The 24926-nt window shown below is 46.1% G+C and overlaps 1 protein-coding gene across 1 annotated transcript; it reads left to right on the forward strand.

Annotated features, from left to right (window-relative positions):
• Positions 1-21626: 21626 nt before the first annotated feature.
• On the forward strand, positions 21627-24684 carry LOC121053502. The gene is made up of 4 exons (XM_040520599.1): positions 21627-21674; positions 23348-23629; positions 23760-23945; positions 24193-24684. Exons 1-4 carry the CDS (start codon positions 21627-21629, stop codon positions 24682-24684), a joined length of 1008 nt encoding a protein of 335 aa, XP_040376533.1.
• Positions 24685-24926: the final 242 nt, after the last annotated feature.

Below are 24926 nucleotides of genomic sequence, written 5' to 3' on the forward strand. Positions count from 1 at the left end.
TTAATAACCTTAGCTATCTAAACAATATAATAATAAATTTTGTTGGAGATCATCGGGGTCAGCTGACCCCACAACTGACTCTAGCTTCGCCCCTGGTCGCAGCCTCCTCCCCGGAGCTTGTGGCGGCAAGATCTGACAGCCCCCAAGCTGTAGGTAATGGTTTTTATTGAGCTAGCTTGATCTGCACTGTGGTGTCTATGGTAAGGACAGGTGGTAACCGCACAAGTAAAGGAGGAGAGCTCACGGTGGCCTCAAGGCACACTTGTGGTGATGGCAACAACAAGGTTTGAGAAGGAGAGAGTTGATATAGAGAGAAAGAAAATTGAGAAAATCATACTTAAAATGTTCAAATATGCTTCCGCTTCGCTAGATCCCCACTAATGTTCTACTCCCTCCAATTTTTTTTGACGCCGTTGACTTTTTATTTACGTTTGACCTTTCGTTTTATTAAAAAATATTGTCCAAATATACAAAATTATAAACCATACTTAAAGTTACTTTAGTAATAAATCAAATTATAACAAAATAATTAGTAATTATATAATTTTTAATAAGACGAAAGATCAAATATAGATAAAAAAGTCAACAACGTCAAACAAGAAATCAGACGGAGTATATATTAGTACCGATTTATTATGACAACCAACGCTTATGAGTGGTCATAGGTGTTTGTTCTTAATTTTATCTCGTCAAAGAGACACACCTGGGCATGAAACAACTCATATATGCTAGATTGAAATGAAACAGTACCTATAGATTGTCTCGTATTTGCTGTTTTGTAGTAGTGGTGATACCGTGTGTTACGGCTACATCTCCTAGGTAAACCAAAGATGTAAGCAAAACGACATTTACACTAATATATATTCCCTCCATCCCTAAATGTTTACGCCGTTAACTTTTTAATACGCGTTTGACTATTCGTTTTATTAGAAAAATTACATAATTATTAATCATTTTTATATCATTTTATTTATTTTTAAATATACTTTTATGCATATATATAGCTTTACAAATTTTTTTAAAAATTGAATAAAACGAATAGCCAAACATGTGTCAAAAATTTAACGGCGTCAAACATTTAGAGATGGAGGCAGTACTTTTGATGACCGAAAAGTTGATACCTAAAAATAAAATGAAAATTTTTATAGTTTTTCACACTAAACTCTAGATTACAAAATTTGGTGCAGTTTATATAGGCTGCATACAAAGAAGCTAGCGGTAGGCATCCAAGAGTTTAGTCTTAATAAATAATATCAGAATAAGTGCAATTCTATACCTAAATAAGTTTATTTCTAAATTTAAATTTTATCCTAAAATAAGTGCAATTCTATATATGTTAATACTTGTTTTATTATAATAATCTCCAATTCAAATTTCCCTCATTTTATTCTCAACTATCATCCCAATTCTAACAATCTTATTCAAAAGGGGACACCTACAGCACCTTAATTTACTATTACTACTTTTATACCCTCCCATTTTTTAGAACTACACTTATTTTTGGGATTGATGTACTACTTTTCAACTTATGATGAAAAGAGGAGTGCACTTTGGAAAATCTTTATATATATAATAGTTATTTTAAATTTATAATACAATTTTAAATTTATTTTTCCAACATAATAGTTAATTAATTTGTTTATTCTCTGGAATAATTATTACAAATTATTCAGCTATACACCCACACCTTAAAGGTACATAATATATGATATTAATTTAGTTCAACAGTGCAAACGACAAATTTGTTATTTTTAACTGAACTATATTAGCTGGGACAACCAACTTCATATTGTGACTTTAATAATGTGATAAAGTAAATATGCAAAACAAATGTTGCTGTCGTGGAATGGGATCGATATAATGGAATATCTTTAACGTATAGCGTCAACGGACACTCAAAAAGCTAAATTAAAGCATGTACTTTGTGATCGATACGATCCTTACTCTCTTACATTCATGAACCGAAGATACACACTTTATATTTATTAGGATTTACTTGTTATATGTTTAACCAAATAATGCTATACCATCAGTTTTGTATATTATGTTTTTTAGAAGTATTTACTTGAGAGAAACTAAAGAGAAGAGAGTGAGTATATGGAATAGATGGGTGAGCAATGAAGTTAACTGGGGACCAAATCATGACATTTCTCAAGTCTTCTTCCATGTCACCACCTCATTGTTAAGCCATATAAAGAAAGATATTTAGTTTCCCAAGTTTCGGATTATGAGTGAGATCTCTTGAGGACACCAACTTCAAATGGATTTTGTCACTGATCCAAAAAGCTTCTTGGTGCCCATGAGTATTTGTTGGAAAGGTCTTAGACTGTACTTTCAAAGAGTTTTGGTCCTACGCCAAGATTTCTTATCCAAAATAATCAAAACAAGCCACGTGCATTATTAAGTCTAAATCTATTTCTCGGCCTTGGCCCATTTAACCGTGTCGTGGGCTAGACCTAGTGGATAGATGCCCCTAGGGCTAACCTAGGACGTTTCTAGTCATATATATTTAGTAGCCATTAACATTTAGAGTCGAGTTTTACTTAGATTATTCTGCCATCATAGCTTTGCTTTTAGTTCAGTTTGTGGGATCTCAACTTGTGAGATACATTGATATTTGTAATATAATCAAATTTCTTCTTCTACTTTCTTTCTTGTATTCTCAATTCACTTGTAGGAGATAGTCATTTTTGCGAGGTCAACCACACGACACAATTAATCAACAGAGCAGTGGTTCAGTGATTGCGAGGGGTTTCATCATTCTGGTTGAAGCCTTTAGCATTATCGAAGTTGAGTCTTAATAATCAACATATCCATACTTTTGGAAGATCAGAACCCTAGTTTCTCATCAGTTGGTATAAGAGTACCAGATTGCCCATTAGGTATCTCTATGTATCTATCATACTATTAATCTTGTAATTTACCTACAACTACAAAAAAATGTCATAAAAAATTAGTTGCATCCAATTACCTAGCCGATTTGAGCCGTTGCATTGTTTTGTTAGAATTTTCTTTGTTGAATTTTAGGTTGTATTGTCGTGTCGAGTGCTGGTCTACTTTTTGATTTGATTTTTTAAGTTTGGTTCGTTTGTTCTATATCAAATGATTTTTTGGGTCCATCTTTGCTTATTGTCCGGTGTTTGTCTTGTCACTAGAGTTCTGTTTTCGTAGTTTAAAGAAGTTTTCTTTGGCTGGTTTTTGAGTTCATTAGGTTTGTTGGGTGTATGTCCCTTGGTTCTGCTTGTGTGTTGCCGACTTGCCGCGTATTTGGCAGTGAGATAATTAAGGAAAATGTAGACTGTGACAGCAGATTGATCCGGTTGGAGATAGATGGGTTTACAGAATAGTCAGTTTTGGTTTCCATCCAGACTGGCCTAAGCATTCCAATTTATATTTTCAAGCCGATTTGTATGTTTCTCTTCACCCTGGGCTATGATCGAATGCACCGATATATTGGTTCTAGTTGGTGGTTGCGTTAATGGGGCACACTGTATCCGAAACCGCCAGACCTCTCTACCGCTAGCGGCAGAGGAGCGGTCACCACAAAAACCACGATGAATTTGAACTTGAAAAATTTTAAATTCAAACCCTACGATAACCGTGGTTAGGTGGCAAAAACCGTGTGGTTTGGCATATACACCACGCGGATTTTGGAGAAATCAATGGCAGTGCAAACCGTGGGAAAAAAGATTCAGAAATTTCAGAAAAGTAGAGTAAAATTTTAGGAAAAATAGGAAATAAGTAATATGCTATAATTGTAGCATTTAGGACATGTTTCATATAGCACATGCATTCGTGTAACTAGCAAATGCTTCACATAATATGTAACAACAACCATTTCAATTTTTCACATAAACCCACCCATAGAAAGTATAAATGTATACCTACAAATAATTCACATAGTAGCTATCATCTAATAAATAACACAAATGTATACCTAGAAATAATTCACATGGTAACTATTACCTAACAAATAACAACTACGATTTCCATTTTATGTATAACCTTAACCCTACAATATAAAAAATGTATGACTAGATGGCTACATATCATTCACATACTGACTAGCAACGTTATTTCACATTTTCCATACAACCTTATATCTGCAAACAATTATTATAGCAGGAAGGTCACCTGAAATTTACCCGTCATATGTTATTTCCCGATACTAAACAATTAACCTTACTAGCTTATACCTACAAACAACTATTATAACATGATAGCTAGATTGAAAATTAATCATCTACCTACAAAAAAATATTATAAAATGTCTACATATCAATTACATTATCAAAGCACTTAAATACCTAAAGCATTTAGATAAATTTTAAATACCCAAAGCATAAATTACAAAACCATCAGTTTTATGGAAGAAATTGCCAAATAATGGACGGTTATCACGGTTCGTGGGGGCAGTAACCATGGCATTAAGGTGCTGTCGCTAGTTGTTAACACCAAAATATGGAAATAATCGTTAGAGGATTAATCGGGATTCGTGACCGAATCGGACAAGAAAGAAGGGCAATCTGATTGAAGAAAATGTGGAAAACAACTCGGATTCAGTTGATGGAGCCTGAATCGGATTGGAAGAGTAGTCCGATTGATGTGAGGAACATGCAGATAGATTTGGAAGCAAGTTAGAGTCCGTGTAACCTTTGTCTGTAAATATTAGAGTTTGTTCTAGATAATATCTATAATTAGAGTCCATGTGCAATAGGTTAGCTATTAGATATGGATCCCTATCCGGTTAGCAATGTGTTACGATCGGGGTATAAATATAGCACCTCATAGCTTTGTAAAGACATATATTTCTCATAATATAGATCAATTATTTTCGGCGCATCGCCACCCTCCTCACCGAGGTTTTAACACCAGCGAAACTTGGCCAACACGGGGCTACATCGTTTCGATCTCTAGTGAACGGGTAAGTCCTACGTTCCGCTGGCCATGGTAATTGCATCGGTTAGATTGGAACTATCTCGGTTTGGTCCAATCTTCTGATTTGGTCGCGCGATTGCTAGTTATCGTATCAGTTTTAGCTTGAGTTACTCTTGTATCTTGGGTTGATCTGGTTAACCACTTTGGGTAATTTACGTCGATTTGATATTTGCTATTTGACATGTACAATCTCATACTGTCTCGGTTAGGTCCGATCTATTAGATTGCATCTATCAAATAGTTTATATCATGTCGACGTATCTTGTTCATTGCTTTATCGGAGTATCAGCCGATAAGTTATTAGTCATCGACTCATCGGATTGATAGCGATCTAGATCTGTTTAGTATCTATCCTGACATTGCCAGGCGTAATCTTTAACTGTCTCGGTGTGGTTCGATCTTCTATGATTATTCTTAGTAATCTAGACTAGATATTTTATAGATCTTGGTCGTTTTTAGTCATTTATAGCCGATGATGTTTGCCGATCTACATGTTCATCATATTCACATCAATAGAGTAGCCGATTGCCTTACTACATTATTTTTACACCACTCGGCTTGATTTATTTAGATCGATAGTTATTTATGTTGCATCGGTTTATGAGAATTACATGCTAGTTGGTTTTGGCCGATTGTAACACATGATTTATTGTTTAATTATTTTTCAAGTATATTCGTATCGGATTTCTAGCCGATCCAAGCTTTCAACCGCCGATGGTTCAGCCTATCGGCTAAACTCTACTACAACAACATCCGATCGACTGGTTTCTCAGTTACCTATTAGCTCGATAGCCGATCGACTTGTTTTACTATTCATCTTGTTAGTTACAGGATCAAACTGACTAGCACACCCGTGCACATTTTAAGAATTTAGGTCTTACACTAGAGTATTCTAAGAAGAGACTCCCATGCCTTCATGTGTGACATGTCACCAGTTAACTTTTGACCTCAACTCATTTTTGGCACACCCGGTGAGACACATGCTAAAAATGTGTTGACGTCAAAAGTTGACCTGGTGATTCAGGCAATCTTCCAATCCGATTCAAGCTCCATCAGCTGAATCCGAGTCATGTTCCACCTTTTCTTTTGTCCGATTGCCCTTCTTTCTTGTCTGATTTGGTCAGTATTCCCGATTAATCCTCTAACGGTTATTTCCAAATTTTGGTGTTAACACTTGCCCCCTAGTTTTGGAGTATGAAAACTCATTCTTTAAAATTATCTTCACCTTTCCAAATTTGATGACTCCAAAACTCTTCTTCTTTTGCATCCTGTATTTGGCTTTCATGAGCCAATTGTACCTGAATTAGATGTGACAAACTCTTAAACTCATGGCAAAAGAATTTATTTTTGATAGGTTCTAACGGTCCTCCAAATGCTAGCTATGTTAACTGTTTATCATTTAGGCTCAAACTATAGCATCGGCTACGAACATTACGAAATCTTTGTATGTATTCCTTAGCCGATTCACCTTCTTGCTGCTTAACCAGAATTAAATCTATAAATTTCATCTCATCCATGCTAGCAAAGAAGTATTTGTGAAATTGTTTCTCTACATCGGCCCAACTTCTGAAAGAGTTTGGAGGTAATGATGAAAACCAAGTGAAGGCTGATCCAGAAAGTGGCAGCGGGAACAACCGAACCTTTAGAGTACCATGAGCCGATGCCTCTCCACAATGTGCTAGGGCTCAACTAACATGTTCAATTGTAGAAACATCACCTTGCCCTGAAAATAAGGAGAATTCTAGGATCCTATATCGGCAAGACAACGAAACCATATCAAATCAGTCATGATATGGTCGCCGATACATATATATTTTTTTTCTTTGGTCTGATCCCAAATTGTTCCCTCATTATCTCAACAACTCTATCAGCCTACTCATCACCCTTTGCATTGTCTTCACTGCGGTAATACCGATAAGGTTCTTCTAGCCGATACTACCCCCCGAGTCAAACTCCTTGAGCAATGTATTCATGAAGCATTGTCTTGATCACATCTTGCAACATATTCATCAAAACTCTAGACTGATCGAATAAAATACGACAAACCGATTCATCAATTATATTTTGAAGTGTCTTATCCATTGCCACAGATTGCTCCACCAATTGCCTTTGTTCTTTAGTCAAATCCTCCATTGTGATCAAATTTTTGGCATTGTTTTCTTCGGAAGACATCTCTGACTTCTAATCAGATGATCGCTTATGAGTAAAAATAGCACGTGTCCCACCGGGTGTGCCAAAAATGTGTTGACGTCAAAAGTTGTCTGCTGACGTCAACACTAGCTCTTATAAGCGATGGTTACCATCCCAAAATGCATAGCTTTGGCCATAAAAACCACGATTACCACAGTTGAGCGTTGTTGGGCCATCCTTGCACAGTGCATGATTTCTCTATTTTCAGCAATTTTTTGTTTTCACTTTGTTCTTGCATTTAAATTGGTTTGTTTCACCAAACATCACTGCAAATCATTCTCTACCATATATAATACTCAAATTTTCTCAAACTTTTGGAATTCGGCCAATTTTTATTTGTCCATACGACCCAATACCGCTACCACAACCACGCCCCAGTGGAGCACGCTGTTACCATGGTTTTGTCTCCCCTGTTGGGGCATGGTTTTGTAATAGGCCAATTTGTTCCTCTCGGCATATGTTCCTCCTTTGTGGTTCTCTACAATACCGTGGTGAACAACTTAGTTAATTGCGGATTTGAGAACCATTTGTAAAAATTGAACATATATGATATAGGGATTCCATTTTTGTAGAGCTCTAATTTTTGGTTATATTGTCCCTACCACTTTTTATATTTACATATAGGTCCCTATTTGTGGTTTTTTTTAGTTTGTGTTAAAAACATAATAAAAAGGTCAACAATGTGTTTAAAAATAGAGAAAAGGAAAAAAAAGAAAGAAATGGAAAAATAAAAAAAATACTTATTCTTTTGAGGTTGGAGAGTGAGAGTTGTCTAGCAAGCTGACTTCTAGTTTACAGTGTCAACTTGTTGACGCTGAAAATGACAATCAACGGTAACACACGTAGGCCCGGGAATTAATCTTAGACCATTCTAGTGCGGGACCTAATTCTTAGAAATACTGGGCGTGCCAGTCAGTTTTATCCTGTAACTAACAAGATAATTATGGAAAATAGTTAACCCTGCAATCGCTATTAGCTGGATAGCCAATACAGTCCCAGGACCCTAGTCGATAGACTAGACGATTGGCTTTACAGGAATTTTATGATATCAATTATAAATATGCCTAATCGGTTAAGTCACAAGCAGGATAAATACTAGATAAGCCAACCAGCGAGTTAATCCTAAAAGATCGGACTCAACCGAGACAGTCTTAAGATTAATCCGTCGATTGGACTACTCCAACAGTTATCATCCGCTAAATCGTTAGCCAATATAAGACTAAGCACCGAATTCATATAGTAAACTGGAATGCTACACTGATTACTCGCATAAAATAATATCAACCAATGACATGTACGCCCATACCAGATCTAGAAGATCGAACCTAATCGAGACAGTACAAATCTAAGCATAACCACACATGACATCAGATAAATGTTATAGCACACGAATAATAAGATAGCACAGCAGCGTAATTGTCACACCCGGAGTTTCGTCCTAAGCCTAAATCGTAAAAAGGAATCCGTAAATAACAATTGGCTTAATTAACTCAGGAAAAATCCCTCTAAAAGGAATTAACTCAATTAAATCGAGGCTCGCAAATCGACTAACTGGATTTAAATTTAAATTGCAGAAGTATAAAATTTGGCCAAACAAATTAATTTAAAACTCGGCAAAAGTGGGGTTTTCCTTTTTCCCTCCTTTTTCCTTTCTTTTTCCCTTCCTTCTCAAATTGGGCCAAAGTCCAATTTTTCTCCCTCTCTCTGTTTCCTTTTCTTTTTCTTTTTCTTTTCCTTCCCGGGCCGGCCCAGCCGAGCCGGCCCACTCCTCGGCCGGCCCAGCTGAGCCGCCCTCCCTCCGCCCGCCAGCGCGCCCCCGCCTGGGCCGCGGCTTCGGCCCAGCTCGCCGCGACGCCCGCGCCGCGAGTCCGCGCCGCCTCCCTCCTCTCTCTCGCGCCACTGATAGGTGGGGCCCACCTGTCAGTGACTGCTTCGCCCGCCGCGCCCGCGCCGCGCCGCGTCCGAGCCGGACTCCGCGCCGTCGCCGCAACCGCCGCCGCCGCAACCCCCGCCGCCGAGACCGCGCCGTCGCCGACTCGGTCTCCAACCTCCGCCCGCCCTAGCCGGTGCCGCCACCCTATAAATCCCGAGCCGCCGCGCGCCGTCGCTCACTTTCCGCCGTCCGCCCGAGTCGCCGCCGCGCTGCTGCCTCTCGCCGCCGCCGCGCAACTTCGCCGTCGGACGCCGGTCGCCGCCGCTTTGTTGCGTCATCACCTCCGCGTCGCTGTCGCCGACCGGTCGCCGTCCTCGTCGTCGCCGGTAAGCGTCCCCGCGCCGCGCATTCCTCCATCGCGCCGTCGCCGTCGCGCCCGGTCGCCTCGCCGCCGCCGATCGATCTCCGCCGCCACCGCCGGTCTCCCGCACCCGCCCGCGTCGTCACCTCCGCCTCGGTCTCGCCGACCCGCCCGCGCCCTCGCCGCCGCCGGTGAGCCCCCGCACCCTCCTCCCCTCTTTCTCCCCCCCTCTCCGGCCGACCGCCGCCGAGTCGCGCGCCGTCGCCGGACGAGACCAAAGCTCGCCCCTTCCGCCGGCCGCCGTGGTCGTCGTCGCCTCCGCGTCGCCGACGTCTGGCCGCCGTCGCTTGCGCCCGCGCGTGCCGCGCCGTCGCCGCTCGTCAGTCGCCGTCGCCGCTGTCCTTCCACCGTCGCCGTGCGTCGCCGCCCCGGCCGTCATCGCTGTCGCGCCGTCGCCGCCCGCCGGTCGTCGCCGTCGCGCCGTCGCCGTCGCGCCGCCGTCGCCGTGCGCCGCCACCGCCGCGTCGCCCGCCGCTCCCGCCGGTCTCCGCCGTCCGCCCGAGCCGCGCTCTGCGCCCCTCCTCTCTGTTCCCTCTCGCTGACGAGTGGGTCCCACTCATCAGTCGGTCCCCGCGCCCGCCTCCTCTCTCTCCTCCCCGGGCCCGCGTGTCAGTCTCTCCCTCTCCCTCTCTCTCACCGACAGGTGGTCCCCACCTGTCAGCCGTCAGCTTCCTCTCTCCTCGCTGACGTCAGCAGCCCCATTAATTGCGCAATAATTGATTTAGGACTTTTCTGTTTAGTTAAAAACCCAGAAAACTTCTAAAATTCATAAGTAATTTATCTAGTCTCCGTTTAGGTCCATTCAAATTTCATTAAATTCATAAAATTGTCAAGAATCCATTAAAAATAGTTTCTTTTGCTATTTCAGTAGAGTTTGTGCCTATTTTATTTATTTTTGTGGTTTGTCGCTTAGATTCGGACCCCGCCGAAGAGCCGGTTTACTTCGAGATCGTCGCCGAAGTTCCCCAAGGGCCAGAGCAAGGCAAGTGACACTCATCCTTGAACATATTGAACCCATTATTGCAAATTCCCCGCTTTATTATTTCAAATATGCATTGTTTTAATTAAAGTACTTACTTTATGCTATTTTCGGGTAAACCTTATTATTATGCCGTTGTTTATCCAACTTTATTCATTGCTAGACCAGGGGTAAATTGACTAGAGTTAGGTCTAGGTTAATGCTTAGCCATGCTTAGAACAAATAACTCATGGGATCACATTTAATCATGCTTAGTTCTGAATAGCTCAGATATTGATTCACTACCCGGTTCGGGTTAATGTCAACTAAAATATTGATAATGGTGGGCTGTGGGTGCATGGTTTTGAGAGTCGCGCCCATGGTAATTAAGGACCGGTTCACGGGAAACCCTGGAAGTAATTAAGTGCTAACCACATGCCGAAATGGGTAAGGTGGGATTTGGAGCATGACTTCGAACTATTTGACGTACCCAGGCAAGGGTAGGCGTGATGGAGTATGGACGGGCAATCGTGGTGTAACGAAAGCTTCTCCTGCTTCCGGATCTACCAAGGCACAAGAGGGGACTGCCCGACTTGGTGTAAAGGAGGGGGTGAAACCTAAAGTGTGGTACGATTAAATAGGGAGGGTTGTGTAACGGGTCCTATCACGGTCTCCTTTCCGGTATGCCATGGTGGTATGTCGGCGCACGTTCAAGTGTAGTGGAGTCGTGTCTTGTGGGTACAGTAGTACACCTCTGATCAGAGTATAAACTATTCGAATAGCCGTGCCCACGGTTACGGGCGAACTCCCAGATTCACTGTGATTAGTGAACCCTAACAACTTGAGTAATTGGTTATCACTCGGGACTACTGCAACGTGGTGTAACGTTGAGTAGTGGTTGGGCCTGTTGCAACGTGGTGTAACGTTGGACAGTGTTGTGGTACTTTACAACTGCTTATTTTATTTATGCTTTACTGTACTTAATTACCTTTATTCTTTAAGCTCTGTTATTTATTTAAACTGCTGCTTTGTCGCAACTAACCCTAGCCTGTCCTTGTAAATCCCGTTGCATCATTTATTTCTCCCCTTGTCCGTGTTACTTGTTGAGTACGGTGGTTTGTACGCAGCCTTGCTTAACTTTCCCAATCTAGAGCTAGAAGCAGAGTCCGATGGAGGTGCCTCTCAGGAGTGAGCTGTTCCGCCGTCAAAGTGTTGCCTGTGGACTGGAGCCGTACCCGCTGGAGCTAGTCTACCCTTTGTTTTTCTTTCCGCTGCATTTCCGCTAGAATAAGTGTAATTTTCAGTTGTTTCTAAGAACGATGGTTATGTAATCAACATTGTCTTTTTGTGTATCCTGGCTGGTCCTGGACAGGGATTTAATACACAATTAAGTTCAGAAATTCGTGCGAGGAATTTCTGGGCGTGACAAGTTGGTATCAGAGCCTCCTTTGACCGTAGGATCAGCCCAATGGAAACCCTAAGAGCCCTCTGCTTTTCATGTTTGTGCATAGTTTGCGAAAGTTAGAGTGTTTTGAAAATGGGTTGGTGTTTTTCAAAAGCGTGAGTGTTTTAAAAAGATAAAACCCCTTTGATTGAAAAATGTGAGTAAATCGATTTACGGGTAAAACTTTATTTACTTTCTTTCTTTTATGATTTATTTATCTTGAAATAAAATTTTGCATCTATTGATTCCAAATCCTTGTGCTCTTTAGATGGCTGACCACCCTTTGTACCATCGTGGAAACGGGATGGCTGGATTCGTGGCAGAGTTGGCAAGAGTCTCGTTCACCGCAGGATACCCCTATGAGCCGGAGTACACCACGATTCATCCTTTGGAAGGCGAGTTTCCCCACCGAGTAAGATTGGAGCTACATGGAATCCCCGGTTTCCTCCCTAACTTGGAAGCAGAAAGAGCTGGAGGTTCGCATGAGCATGCCTGCCAGGAAGCTGCCTACAGTCTGATGACAACGCTCAGGGCCAGGCATGACCTGACGTTTCGACATTCAGCTTACCGGTATCACCCTGGTCGTGGACCCAATTCCATGGTCAGTAGGTTTCGGTCTGCCCGAAGTGAGCAAGACCCTACCTTCGGTAGGATGTGCACGGTGCTGCAGGGCCTCGACCAGATGCATCACGACCTCCACGAAGCGTCCAAGGCTCTGAACGATGCCAAGCTCACTCAGATTGTTCGTCTGCAAGATGAGGTCGACCGCTTGAAGAAGGAGAATGCCAGGCTTAAAGGACTCCCAGAGCCCGGAGGTGCAAGGTGTCGCACTACGGCAAGGAAGCGAACCCGTGGGCTGCCAAGAGTTCAGTCTTACCCTGGTGCCCCGGATGAACCAAGACCCTTGATGCAGATGGTGCCAACCTCTCCGACCCCAGTGCCCGAGGAAGGTGTCTCCCCGTTCAACGCAGCAAGGAACCGCAACAGGGTCGTCACGGTCTCTAGCAGCAGCGAGTCCGCTTCTGGTGAAGATGAAGATGGTCTCCCTAGCAACTCAAGAGGCCGCTCTGAGGACGAGGAAGAGGATCCGTCCCCTGTCGTCGATCGTCGCTCTCCTTCCGTGCTCTAGACGCCGCCCTTAGCTTCGTTTTAGTCGTTGTGTGCTAGTTTTGGTGTGTTAGGTTTGCTTCGCTTGGGGCTAGTGGTGAACCATAGCAGTAGTGGGGTTATGGTTGTGCCGCCAGGAGTTGTGTGGTTTTAAGTGTGTTTCTTAAGCAAGACAATTACAGTTCACTAATTAAATAAAGCCCCTGTTTGCTTAGTCGTTTCTTTTTCTTCTTTCTCTTTCTGTTCCTCCCGCCCCGCAGATGGTGAACACCCGCCACGGCAACCGCGACACCGACCAGTCCAGCACCGGAGGACCGCCCCCGCCGCCTCCACCAGAGAACCCGTCGCTCGCCCAGATTCTTGCTAACCAGACGCAGATGCTCTCTTGGATGATGCAGCAGATGCAACAGCAACAGCAGCAGCACCAACAAATGCTTCAGCAGCTTCTAAATCAAAGTCAGAACAACCAGCAACAGCAGGGACCACCCCCAGTGCAGTCCAAGTTGCCGGAGTTTCTCCGTGTTCGTCCCCCAACTTTCTCAAGCACCACCAACCCCATGGAGGCAAGTGATTGGCTCCATGCCATTGAGAAGAAGCTCAACCTACTGCAGTGCACTGACCAAGAAAAGGTTTCCTTCGCCGCACATCAACTGATGGGTCCCGCCTCTGCTTGGTGGGATAATTTCCTGGCTACCCGCATCGCTACCACGGAAGTAACTTGGGCGGAATTCTGTCTTAATTTCTGCAAGGCCCATATCCCCGACGGGATAGTCACACAGAAGAAGCGTGAGTTCCGCGCTTTACAGCAAGGTACCAAGACGGTAACTGAGTACCTTCATGAGTTCAATCGCCTAGCGCGATACGCTCCCGAGGATGTCCACACAGACGCCGAAAGACAAGAAAAGTTCCTCGGAGGTTTGGATGATGAACTGAAGAAGCAGTTGCTTTCGGGCGACTATGCTGATTTTGAGAAACTAGTAGACAAGGCCATCCGCCAAGAGGACCAGCACCTCCAGATGGACAAGAAGAGGAAGGCTTCGCAGTTCAGGTCTAACCAGCCGCCTCCTCAGAAGCCCCGATTCCACACCGGCTCCTATCCTCAGAATCAGCAGCACGGGCAATCAACCTTCATTGTCCGCCAACATCGTCCTTACAATCCCAGCAACTTCTCCAGTGGCTCATCCCAACGTGCTCCTACTCAGCGTGCTCTTCCCGCACCAGCTCCCTGGCAACAGAATGCTCCTCCACCGACAGCTCAACCTCCTCCAGCCAGGAGGGATGCAGGTGCAAAGCCTGGGGTGTGCTACAACTTTGGCGACCCAGGTCACTTTGCTGACAAGTGCCCGAAGCCGAAGCGCAGTGGGCAAAGGTTCGTGCAAGCTCGCGTGAATCACGTCACCGCCGAAGAAGCACAGGCTGCGCCAAAAGTAATACTGGGTACGTTTCCTGTCAACTCCGTACCTGCTACAGTACTTTTTGATTCTGGTGCTACACACTCGTTTATTTCAAGGAAATTTGTGGGAATGCTTGGGTTAAAAAGGGAAAAGTTAAGGGACCCGATGCGGGTTAATACTCCAGGGCATAGTATGTTTTCGGACCTTTATAGCCCTAATGTGCCCATAGAAATCCAAGGGACACCCTTTCTAGCCAATCTCATCCTTCTCGAACCTAAAGACCTAGAGGTCATTTTGGGAATGGACTGGCTTACCAAGCATCAAGGAGTGATTGATTGTGCCAAGCGTACAATCACCTTGACCAGTGAAGAAGGTAAAGTGGTGACTTATCAGTCGCCGGAGTTAGTGGCGACCAGGACTTGTCTGAATCAGACGGAAGCCGAAGAGCAGCCCTCGGAAAAAGCCAAAGACCCAAAGAAGTTGGAAGACATACCAGTGGTTTGTGAGTATCCGGAGGTGTTTCCAGATGATCTCACAACGATGCCGCCAGAAAGAGAGATCGAGTTCCGTATCGACTTGGTACCTGGAACCGCACCGATCTATAAGAGACCCTATAGGATGGCCGCCAATGAGATGGCAGAAGTGAAGAAGCAAGTGGATGAACAGCTTCAGAAAGGTTATATCCAACCGAGTACCTCGCCTTGGGGTGCCCCGGTTATTTTTGTTGAGAAGAAGGACAAGACTAAGAGAATGTGTGTGGACTATCGTGCTTTGAACGATGTCACCATCAAGAATAAGTATCCTCTGCCAAGGATTGATGACCTATTTGATCAGTTGAAGGGAGCCAAAGTTTTCTCCAAGATCGATTTGAGATCAGGGTATCACCAGTTGAGAATTCGGGAAGAAGATATCCCTAAGACGGCATTCACTACTCGCTATGGCTTGTATGAGTGTACGGTAATGTCGTTTGGACTTACTAATGCCCCGGCATTCTTCATGAATCTCATGAATAAGGTGTTCATGGAATACCTGGATAAGTTTGTGGTTGTCTTCATCGATGACATTCTTATCTACTCCAAGTCAGAAGAAGAGCACGAGCAACATTTGCGGATTGTGCTAGAGAAGCTAAGAGAACACCAATTGTATGCCAAGTTCAGCAGTGTGATTTTTGGCTGTATGAAGTGAAGTTCCTTGGCCATGTGATCAATGCCCAAGGCGTAGCAGTAGACCCCAGTAATGTGGAGTCAGTGATCAAGTGGACCCCGCCTAAGACGGTTTCACAAATCAGGAGTTTCTTAGGACTTGCGGGCTATTACCGCCGGTTCATTGAGAATTTCTCAAAGATAGCCAAGCCAATGACACAGTTGTTGAAAAAGGAAGAGAAGTTCAAGTGGTCAAGTGAGTGCGATAGGAGTTTTGAAGAGCTCAAGCAAAGGTTGGTTTTGGCACCCGTGTTGGTTTTGCCGGATCAAACGAAGGACTTTCAGGTTTACTGTGACGCATCCAGATCAGGACTGGGATGTGTGCTAATGCAAGAAGGAAAGGTGGTTGCTTACGCCTCTCGCCAACTAAGACCACACGAGGGTAACTATCCGACTCATGATTTGGAACTAGCAGCTGTCGTGCATGCCCTAAAGATTTGGCGACACTACTTGATCGGTAACAAGTGTGAAGTATATATGGATCATAAGAGTTTAAAGTATATCTTTACACAACCGGATCTGAATCTCCGCCAACGAAGATGGTTGGAATTGATCAAGGATTATGATTTAAGTATCCATTACCATCCAGGCAAAGCAAATGTAGTTGCAGATGCTTTGAGCCGGAAGAATTATTGCAATGCTGCAGTAACAACAGAAGTTTGTGAGCAGTTGCAACAGGAGTTTGAACGACTAAATTTGGGTTTAGTCGAAGAAGGCTTTGTGGCAGCCCTAGAAGCGCAGCCCACTTTGGTGGATCAAGTTCGCCAATCCCAAGCAAATGATCCGGAGATAGCCGAGCTAAAGAAAAATATGCGAGTTGGTAAGGCCCGAGATTTTTCAGAAGATGAACATGGAACAATCTGGATGGGAAACAGGTTGTGCGTACCAGATAACAAGGAGTTGAAGGAATTGATACTTCGAGAAGCTCATCAAACCCAGTACTCTATTCACCCCGGGAGTACTAAGATGTATCAGGACCTTAAAGAAAAGTTTTGGTGGGTTAGTATGAAGAGAGAAATTGCAGAATACGTCGCCTTGTGCGATGTTTGTCAACGAGTCAAAGCAGAACACCAAAGGCCAGCAGGACTATTGCAACCTCTCCAGATTCCAGAATGGAAGTGGGAAGAAATCGGGATGGATTTCATCACTGGTTTACCAAGGACCGCTGCCGGTCATGACTCGATTTGGGTAATTGTTGATCGATTGACAAAGGTCGCTCATTTCATACCAGTTCACACTACTTACTCCGGGAAAAGATTAGCCGAGATTTACTTGGCTAGGATCATGTGTCTACATGGAGTACCGAAGAAGATCGTCTCTAACCGAGGGAGTCAGTTTACTTCAAAGTTTTGGCAGAAGCTACAGGAAGAATTGGGAACCCGACTGAACTTCAGTACGGCTAATCATCCCCAGACAGATGGTCAGACGGAAAGGGTAAATCAGATTCTTGAAGATATGCTCAGAGCTTGCGCTCTCGACTTTGGTGGAACGTGGGATAAGAATTTGCCGTACGCAGAGTTCTCATACAACAACAGTTATCAAGCCAGTCTGCAGATGGCACCTTTTGAAGCATTGTATGGGCGAAAGTGTCGTACACCCCTCTTCTGGGATCAAACAGGAGAACGTCAAGTTTTTGGGACTGAAGTTTTAAGCCAGGCGGAAGAAAAAGTCAAAATAATCCGTGAAAGGTTGAAAACAGCTCAAACCCGACAGAAGAGTTATGCAGATAATCGTCGAAGGGACTTAGCCTCCGAAGCAGGAGACTATGTGTACCTCCGTGTCACACCTTTGCGAGGAGTGCACCGGTTTCAGACCAAAGGAAAATTGGCACCACGTTTCGTGGGACCATACCGGATAGTGGAACGCAGGGGAGAAGTTGCGTATCAGTTGGAACTCCCCGCTAACATGGCTGGAATCCATGACGTGTTCCATGTGTCGCAGCTCAAGAAGTGTCTCCGTGTGCCTGAAGAACAGACCAACTCCGAGCACATCGACCTGCAGGAAGATCTAACTTATGTGGAGAAGCCAGCACTGATTCTAGAAACTAGTGAAAGGAAGACTCGGAACCGTGTGATCAGATTCTGCAGAGTTCAGTGGAGTCACCACTCAGAAGAAGAAGCGACATGGGAAAGAGAAGATGAGCTCAAGGCCGCCCATCCGCACCTCTTCGCCAGTGCCGCCGAATCTCGGGGTCGAGATTCCGTTTAAGGGGGGTAGGTTTGTCACACCCGGAGTTTCGTCCTAAGCCTAAATCGTAAAAAGGAATCCGTAAATAACAATTGGCTTAATTAACTCACGAAAAATCCCTCTAAAAGGAATTAACTCAATTAAATCGAGGCTCGCAAATCGACTAACTGGATTTAAATTTAAATTGCAGAAGTATAAAATTTGGCCAAACAAATTAATTTAAAACTCGGCAAAAGTGGGGTTTTCCTTTTTCCCTCCTTTTTCCTTTCTTTTTCCCTTCCTTCTCAAATTGGGCCGAAGTCCAATTTTCCTCCCTCTCTCTTTTTCCTTTTCTTTTTCTTTTTCTTTTCCTTCCCGGGCCGACCCAGCCGAGCCGGCCCACTCCTCCTCGGCCGGCCCAGCCGAGCCGCCCTCCCTCCGCCCGCCAGCGCGCCCCCGCCTGGGCCGCGGCCTCGGCCCAGCTCGCCACGACGCCCGCGCCGTGAGTCCGCGCCGCCTCCCTCCTCGCTCTCGCGCCACTAACAGGTGGGGCCCACCTGTCAGTGACTGCTTCGCCCGCCGCGCCCGCGCCGCGCCGCGTCCGAGCCGGACTCCGCGCCGTCACCGCAACCGCCGCCGCCGAGACCGCGCCGTCGCCGACTCGGTCTCCAACCTCCGCCCGCCCTAGCCGGTGCCGCCACCCTATAAATCCCGAGCCGCCGCGCGCCGTCGCTCACTTTCTGCCGTCCGCCCGAGTCGCCGCCGCGCTGTTGCCTCTCGCCGCCGCCGCGCCACTTCGTCGTCGGACGCCGGTCGCCGCCGCTTTGTTGCGTCATCACCTCCGCGTCGCTGTCGTCGACCGGTCGCCGTCCTCGTCGTCGCCGGTGAGCGTCCCCGCGCCGCGCATTCCTCCGTCGCGCCGTCGCCGTCGCGCCCGGTCGCCTCGCCGCCGCCGATCGATCTCCGCCGCCACCGCCGGTCTCCCACACCCGCCCGCGTCGTCACCTCCGCCTCGGTCTCGCCGACCCGCCTGCGCCCTCGCCACCGCCGGTGAGCCCCCGCACCCTCCTCCCCTCTTTCTCCCCCCCCTCTCCGGCCGACCGCCGCCGAGTCGCGCGCCCGTCGCCGGACGAGACCAAAGCTCGCCCCTTCCGCCGGTCGCCGTGGTCGTCGTCGCCTCCGCGTCGCCGACGTCTGGCCGCCGTCGCTTGCGCCCGCGCGTGCCACGCCGTTGCCGCTCGTCAGTCGCCATCGCCACTGTCCTTCCACCGTCGCCGTGCGTCGCCGCCTCGGCCGTCATCGCTGTCGTGCCGTCGCCGCCCGCCGGTCGTCGCCGTCGCGCCGTCGCCGTGCGCCGCCGCCGCCGCGTCGCCCGCCGCTCCCGCCGGTCTCCGCCGTCCGCCCGAGCCGCGCTGTGCGCCCCTCCTCTCTGTTCCCTCTCGCTGACGAGTGGGTCCCACTCGTCAGTCGGTCCCCGCGCCCGCCTCCTCTCTCTCCTCCCCGGGCCCGCGTGTCAGTCTCTCCCTCTCCCTCTCTCTCACCGACAGGTGGACCCCACCTGTCAGCCGTCAGCTTCCTCTCTCCTCGCTGACGTCAGCAGCCCCATTGATTTAGGACTTTTCTGTTTAGTTAAAAACCCAGAAAACTTCTAAAATTCATAAGTAATTCATCTAGTCTCCGTTTAGGTCCATTCAAATTTCATTAAATTCATAAAATTGTCAAGAATCCATTAAAAATAGTTTCTTTTGCTGTTTCAGTAGAGTTTGTGCCTGTTTTATTTATTTTTGTGCTTTGTCGCTTAGATTCGGACCCCGCCGAAGAGCCGGTTTACTTCGAGATCGTCGCCGATGTTCCCCAAGGGCCAGAGCAAGGCAAGTGACACTCATCCTTGAACATATTGAACCCATTATTGCAAATTCCCCGCTTTATTATTTCAAATATGCATTGTTTTAATTAAAGTACTTACTTTATGCTATTTTCGGGTAAACCTTATTATTATGCCGTTGTTTATCCAACTTTATTCATTGCTGGACCAGGGGTAAATTGACTAGAGTTAGGTCTAGGTTAATGCTTAGCCATGCTTAGAACAAATAGCTCATGGGATCACATTTAATCATGCTTAGTTCTGAATAGCTCAGATATTGATTCACTACCCGGTTCGGGTTAATGTCAACTAAAATATTGATAATGGTGGGCTGTGGGTGCATGGTTTTGAGAGTCGCGCCCATGGTAATTAAGGACCGGTTCACGGGAAACCCTGGAAGTAATTAAGTGCTAACCACATGCCGAAATGGGTAAGGTGGGATTTGGAGCATGACTTCGAACTATTTGACGTACCCAGGCAAGGGTAGGCGTGATGGAGTATGGACGGGCAATCGTGGTGTAACGAAAGCTTCTCCTGCTTTCGGATCTACCAAGGCACAAGAGGGGACTGCCCGACTTGGTGTAAAGGAGGGGGTGAAACTTGAAGTGTGGTGTGATTAAATAGGGAGGGTTGTGTAACGGTCTCCTTTCACGGTTACGGGCGAACTCCCAGATTCACTATGATTAGTGAACCCTAACAACTTGAGTAATTGGTTATCACTCGGGACTACTGCAACGTGGTGTAACGTTGAGTAGTGGTTGGGCCTGTTGCAACGTGGTGTAACGTTGGATAGTGTTGTGGTACTTTACAACTACTTATTTTATTTATGCTTTACTGTACTTAATTACCTTTATTCTTTAAGCTCTGTTATTTATTTAAACTGCTGCTTTGTCGCAACTAACCCTAGCCTGTCCTTGTAAATCCCGTTGCATCATTTATTTCTCCCCTTGTCCGTGTTACTTGTTGAGTACGGTGGTTTGTACGCAGCCTTGCTTAACTTTCCCAACCCAGAGCTAGAAGCAGAGTCCGATGGAGGTGCCTCTCAGGAGTGAGCTGTTCCGCCGTCAAAGTGTTGCCTGTGGACTGGAGCCGTACCCGCTGGAGCTAGTCTACCCTTTGTTTTTCTTTCCGCTGCATTTCCGCTAGAATAAGTGTAATTTTCAGTTGTTTCTAAGAACGATGGTTATGTAATCAACATTGTCTTTTTGTGTACCCTGGCTGGTCCTGGACAGGGATTTAATACACAATTAAGTTCAGAAATTCGTGTGAGGAATTTTTGGGCGTGACAGTAATTCACCAACTAACCGATTAAAATCAGCCGATCAGATTGATTTCCATAGATAGATTATACCAAACACACATAGATCAGACCTAACTGAGACAGTACGCAATTAAGCGTAATATAACGATAGAAACATGAATACCAGTAAGATTAATAAACCAATCAAGATAACGCTGGCTAGAACTCTAATTAAACAACAGAATCCTAAACAAAGTTCAAGATAAATCCTAATTAATCTACACGGACTCTCGGTTAAACACCGAACCTATCTCTAACTTTTGGGCTCAATCGGATTCCCATCCTTGTCCGATTCAAACTCCATCGGCTGCAATCCCTTTGTGTCCAACCTCATGTCTCCAGCCAATTCGAGCTTTCTTATTTGATCCGATCCTTAACCGTGTTTCAATCAATAACGCCCATTTGCCAAAATCTGGCATTAACACATGCCCCCCAATTTCGGAATAATTCACTGTTCCGAAATTTCCTCTTCTGTAACCTATTCTCTCCATCGGCTCACTGTTGTAACGGTTCACCCCAACGGATCCCCTGTTTTGGCGCACTGTGGCAACGGTCACTATCCACTTGCTTATGCTATAAATCTCCACTCCTCTCAAGCACTTTCACTCTCGCGCTCTTCCTGCCCCTCATTCCCTTGCACTGAACATTCCCCGCTCCCAGCACCCCTGCTGCCCCTTGGGTTTGCGCTCCCCTACGAGACCGCCAGGTTTATCGTCACCGCGCAGCGAAGAACTCCGACCCCTGTTGCGTCAAGCTTCCGTCGGCATCAATGGCATCCACCAGCTCATCGCCGGACATCCCTTACGAGATCCCGGAGGTAAGTTCTCGCCCTAGCTCCATTTTCGCCTTCTGGCATTAAATGCCCTGTTTTCTGATCCTGGTTTAATGTTATTGAATTTTCTTTGTACCATGCCATCGGTCGATCTATTAGCTGATTTGTTTTCCGCACTATTTTCTTTCCAGCACCTTAAAAATCAAATCATGATCCCTAGCCCAAACCCTAGATTTTACTTTCTTGAGCCGATTGGTAACCCTGATCCCATAGAAATCATCTGTTCTAAAACCAATCGGATCCCCTTTAAGAATGCCCAACTGAACACCTTCGATTGGACACAATCGTTTAGATCCTTCCCAACCCCCTTGACCGGCTGGAGGGATTGGTACAACCGGATGTACAAAACATATGGGACTCAGTGGGAAGAATTAGACATCGGTCATTGCATAGGGTTAAGCTTGTCTAAAATGGAAAAGGATGAACCCTTGCTAGCCGCTGCCTCTTACTTTTGGTCCGATGCTTTGAATGTGTTTGTATTTGGCCATGGTATACTTACTCCCACTCTTATGGACGTCCTCATGTTGACTGGCCTGAACATCATGGCTCCTGTAAACCCCTTTAGCTTGAATACCAAATTCCAGCATCGACTGCAGACCAAAAACATCAGGGGTTGGTCCAAATATATTGAGGCTCATCGTAAAGACTCAGGGTCAGCCGACCACAGGGAGCACAACGCCTTCCTAAACCTTTGGCTAGAAAGGTTTGTCTTTTGCGGCCAGACCTTGGGCCCTACCACCAACATGGAGAACCTAGCGGAGCGCTTGGCCGATGGGAATCCTGTCCCTCTTGGACAATATCTGTTAGGAGCAGTTTATCACATGGTGCACCAAGTCTCATCTAAGCTCTCCATCGGACAGCCAGTTGGACACATTGCTGGGCCCTAGTGGTTTCTTCAACTTTGGCTCCGCCTATATCTCTCCCGGGTATTGGAGTTGTTGGCCTTTCACCAGCGGAGCTACCCTTCTTTATCTTTTTTGGAGTCAGAGCCATCAGAGACTCGGTGATGCATGTCTTATGGTGAGGTGGTTTCCTCCTTCCCCGGTCATCGGATGTCAACACCTGCCTGGCCTGAATTTTTAAGTTGTGTTACCTCAGGCCAGAACCCAATGCATGCATCTGGTTTGCATATCCAGACTACGGGGATTATGAGATCCCTGGCTTCTTCCGACTGAATGAAGTTTCAACTAGCAAATGCTCATCATAAAATCTTGCATTTGTACTTACCCCCTGCCTGCTACCCGTCAGTTTCCATGATGGTCGATCGGCCAGACCATCTTATGAGTTCTACCACCTGGCTCTTGCGTCCCGACAGCATGGATGTGGTCAACTGCCAGCTGATCTTGTCTTCTTAGGCAAGATTGAGATGAGGGGTCTTGTAGCTTCGGCCTTGGAGTTTCACCGGATCAACAAGATAACTGAAGCGATCTCATTTGGGTCAATATCTTCCTTTTCTTTCAGAAACACGGTGTTAGACCTTTACATCGGCTAGTGGGAAGAACTGCACCAACATTTGTTTTCAGCACTGGTGCGCTTCTTCTGTAATCGGATCGACTCCGATTATGAGTATTCTAATTCCGAGGTAACTTTTTACCAACTTCACATATTTTCTTTTGCCATGTCTTTCCTGTGGTCACCGACTTTTCTTTCTTTTGCAGCCAACAATCGCAATTCCCGCGGTCAGTAGAAGTGGCAAGCTGATCGAATACTCTTCATCGGCTCTTCCCTCCCTAGGCTCCGGAGCGCCTTCCCCAAGCGAGTACATCAAGAAGTTCTCGGGGCCTCCAAGTCCAGCGAAGAGACCTCTTAGAAGTAAGAAGGTTACTCTGGCCCCGAAGAAGAAGGCCAAAATGATGGCAGTAGCTTTGCCGGTTCCTGCGACATTAGCCGATTTGGATGCTGCCGTTGACGCCGTTGCCGAGGAGGTCTCCGACACCGAGGTTCCCTACCTGCCGAGGAGGCTCTCAGCAGGTGGTTGCCTATCTTTTCCCTTCTCTACGGGTAACTGCCTTATAACAAATCCTCATATCTGTGTTTTGTCGATCGCATTACTAACTCTGTTCCCTGCAGTCTCTTGTTAGGCCATCGGTCGATGCTACCACAGTGTCGCCCACTGTCGATCATCCGGCTCCTGCTGCTGCCATACCGCCGGTGCCACCGAGTCCAGCTTCGCCATCTGGCCCATCCCCGAAATCCAGCACGAAGCGAAAAAGAGTGGCCCATCGGTATCCTAGGCCAGCTACCACCTCCGCACAGGTACGTGTCCAATCACGCTTCTATTATCTGGTTTCGTGTCTTCGGCTATCGTCCTGTTTCCTTGTGATAGCCTCCCGATACATCCAGTTTGCTAACTCCACTGGCCGATACTGACCTCACATCAGCACCCATCCCAGAGGGAGTCCCTCTGCTTGCTAGTGCGCTTATCCCATTGGCCGATGCTGCTTCTGTAGCGCAGGTAATCCTTTTTGGCTTGTCCCGTTGTTTTACTTATGTTCTCATCTAGGACTTGCCCAAGGCTGATGTCAATGACCCCATCGATCTGCCAGCCGACGTCCAAGTGAAGCTTCGTGACATCCTGGCCAGGCTGGATTACCCGATCAACATGCTAAGCAATGGCGCCGGTCCGATCAGGTCGAGGATCAAAGAAGTGCAAGATCAGTTGCCCGATGACCTGATAGACGCCATTGCCCCGGTGGGTTATATTGAAATTCACAGACTTCCGGTGATCTGGGCCCACCGGCGAATTGAAGACCGTGCCTCCCAAGTTGCGGCCCAAGCCAAGGTAGAGGCCGATCGAGAAAAGGCCGTTAGTGAGAAGGCCAAGCTGGACGAACTTCAATCGGCCGCGTTGACCATATCAGCCCACATTGCCGACCTGGAATCAAGAAAGGCTGCTCTAGAAGCACAGCTGGCCCAAGTTGCGGTAGATCTTGCTATTGAAAGAACCAGACTAACCGATCTGCCCTCAGTTATCGCCGCCCGGAGCAAAGCTTAAAGTTGGCTATCCAAACCACCGTCCGTAGTCGTCGGTCCCTGAAGGCAGTGGCGAGTACTGACACTGACGACTTGAAGATTATCCAGGAAGCCGACAATGTTCACTTGCGTGTGATTGCCGCCCTGAAGAAACATTTGGGCTTGTAATTATCCACCCTTTCTTCTGTAATCGGTCAACTGTCATAACTTGATATTTCTATTGGCCTTCGAAAACCCCTAGCTTAATGATATGTCTTCTGATTT

This window comes from Oryza brachyantha, chromosome 2 (genome assembly GCF_000231095.2).
Source record: "Oryza brachyantha chromosome 2, ObraRS2, whole genome shotgun sequence".
NCBI lineage: Eukaryota > Viridiplantae > Streptophyta > Magnoliopsida > Poales > Poaceae > Oryza > Oryza brachyantha.

What these genes read in the sequence shown, in the direction of transcription:
- LOC121053502 (XM_040520599.1), top strand. Translation starts at nt 21,627, where the DNA reads ATGGCATCCACCAGCTCATCGCCGGACATCCCTTACGAGATCCCGGAG. An exon ending in TCCCTTACGAGATCCCGGAG is followed by an intron (nt 21,675 to 23,347) that starts GTAAGTTCTCGC and finishes TTTCTTTTGCAG; the next exon opens with CCAACAATCGCAATTCCCGC. An exon ending in AGGAGGTCTCCGACACCGAG is followed by an intron (nt 23,630 to 23,759) that starts GTTCCCTACCTG and finishes TGTTCCCTGCAG; the next exon opens with TCTCTTGTTAGGCCATCGGT.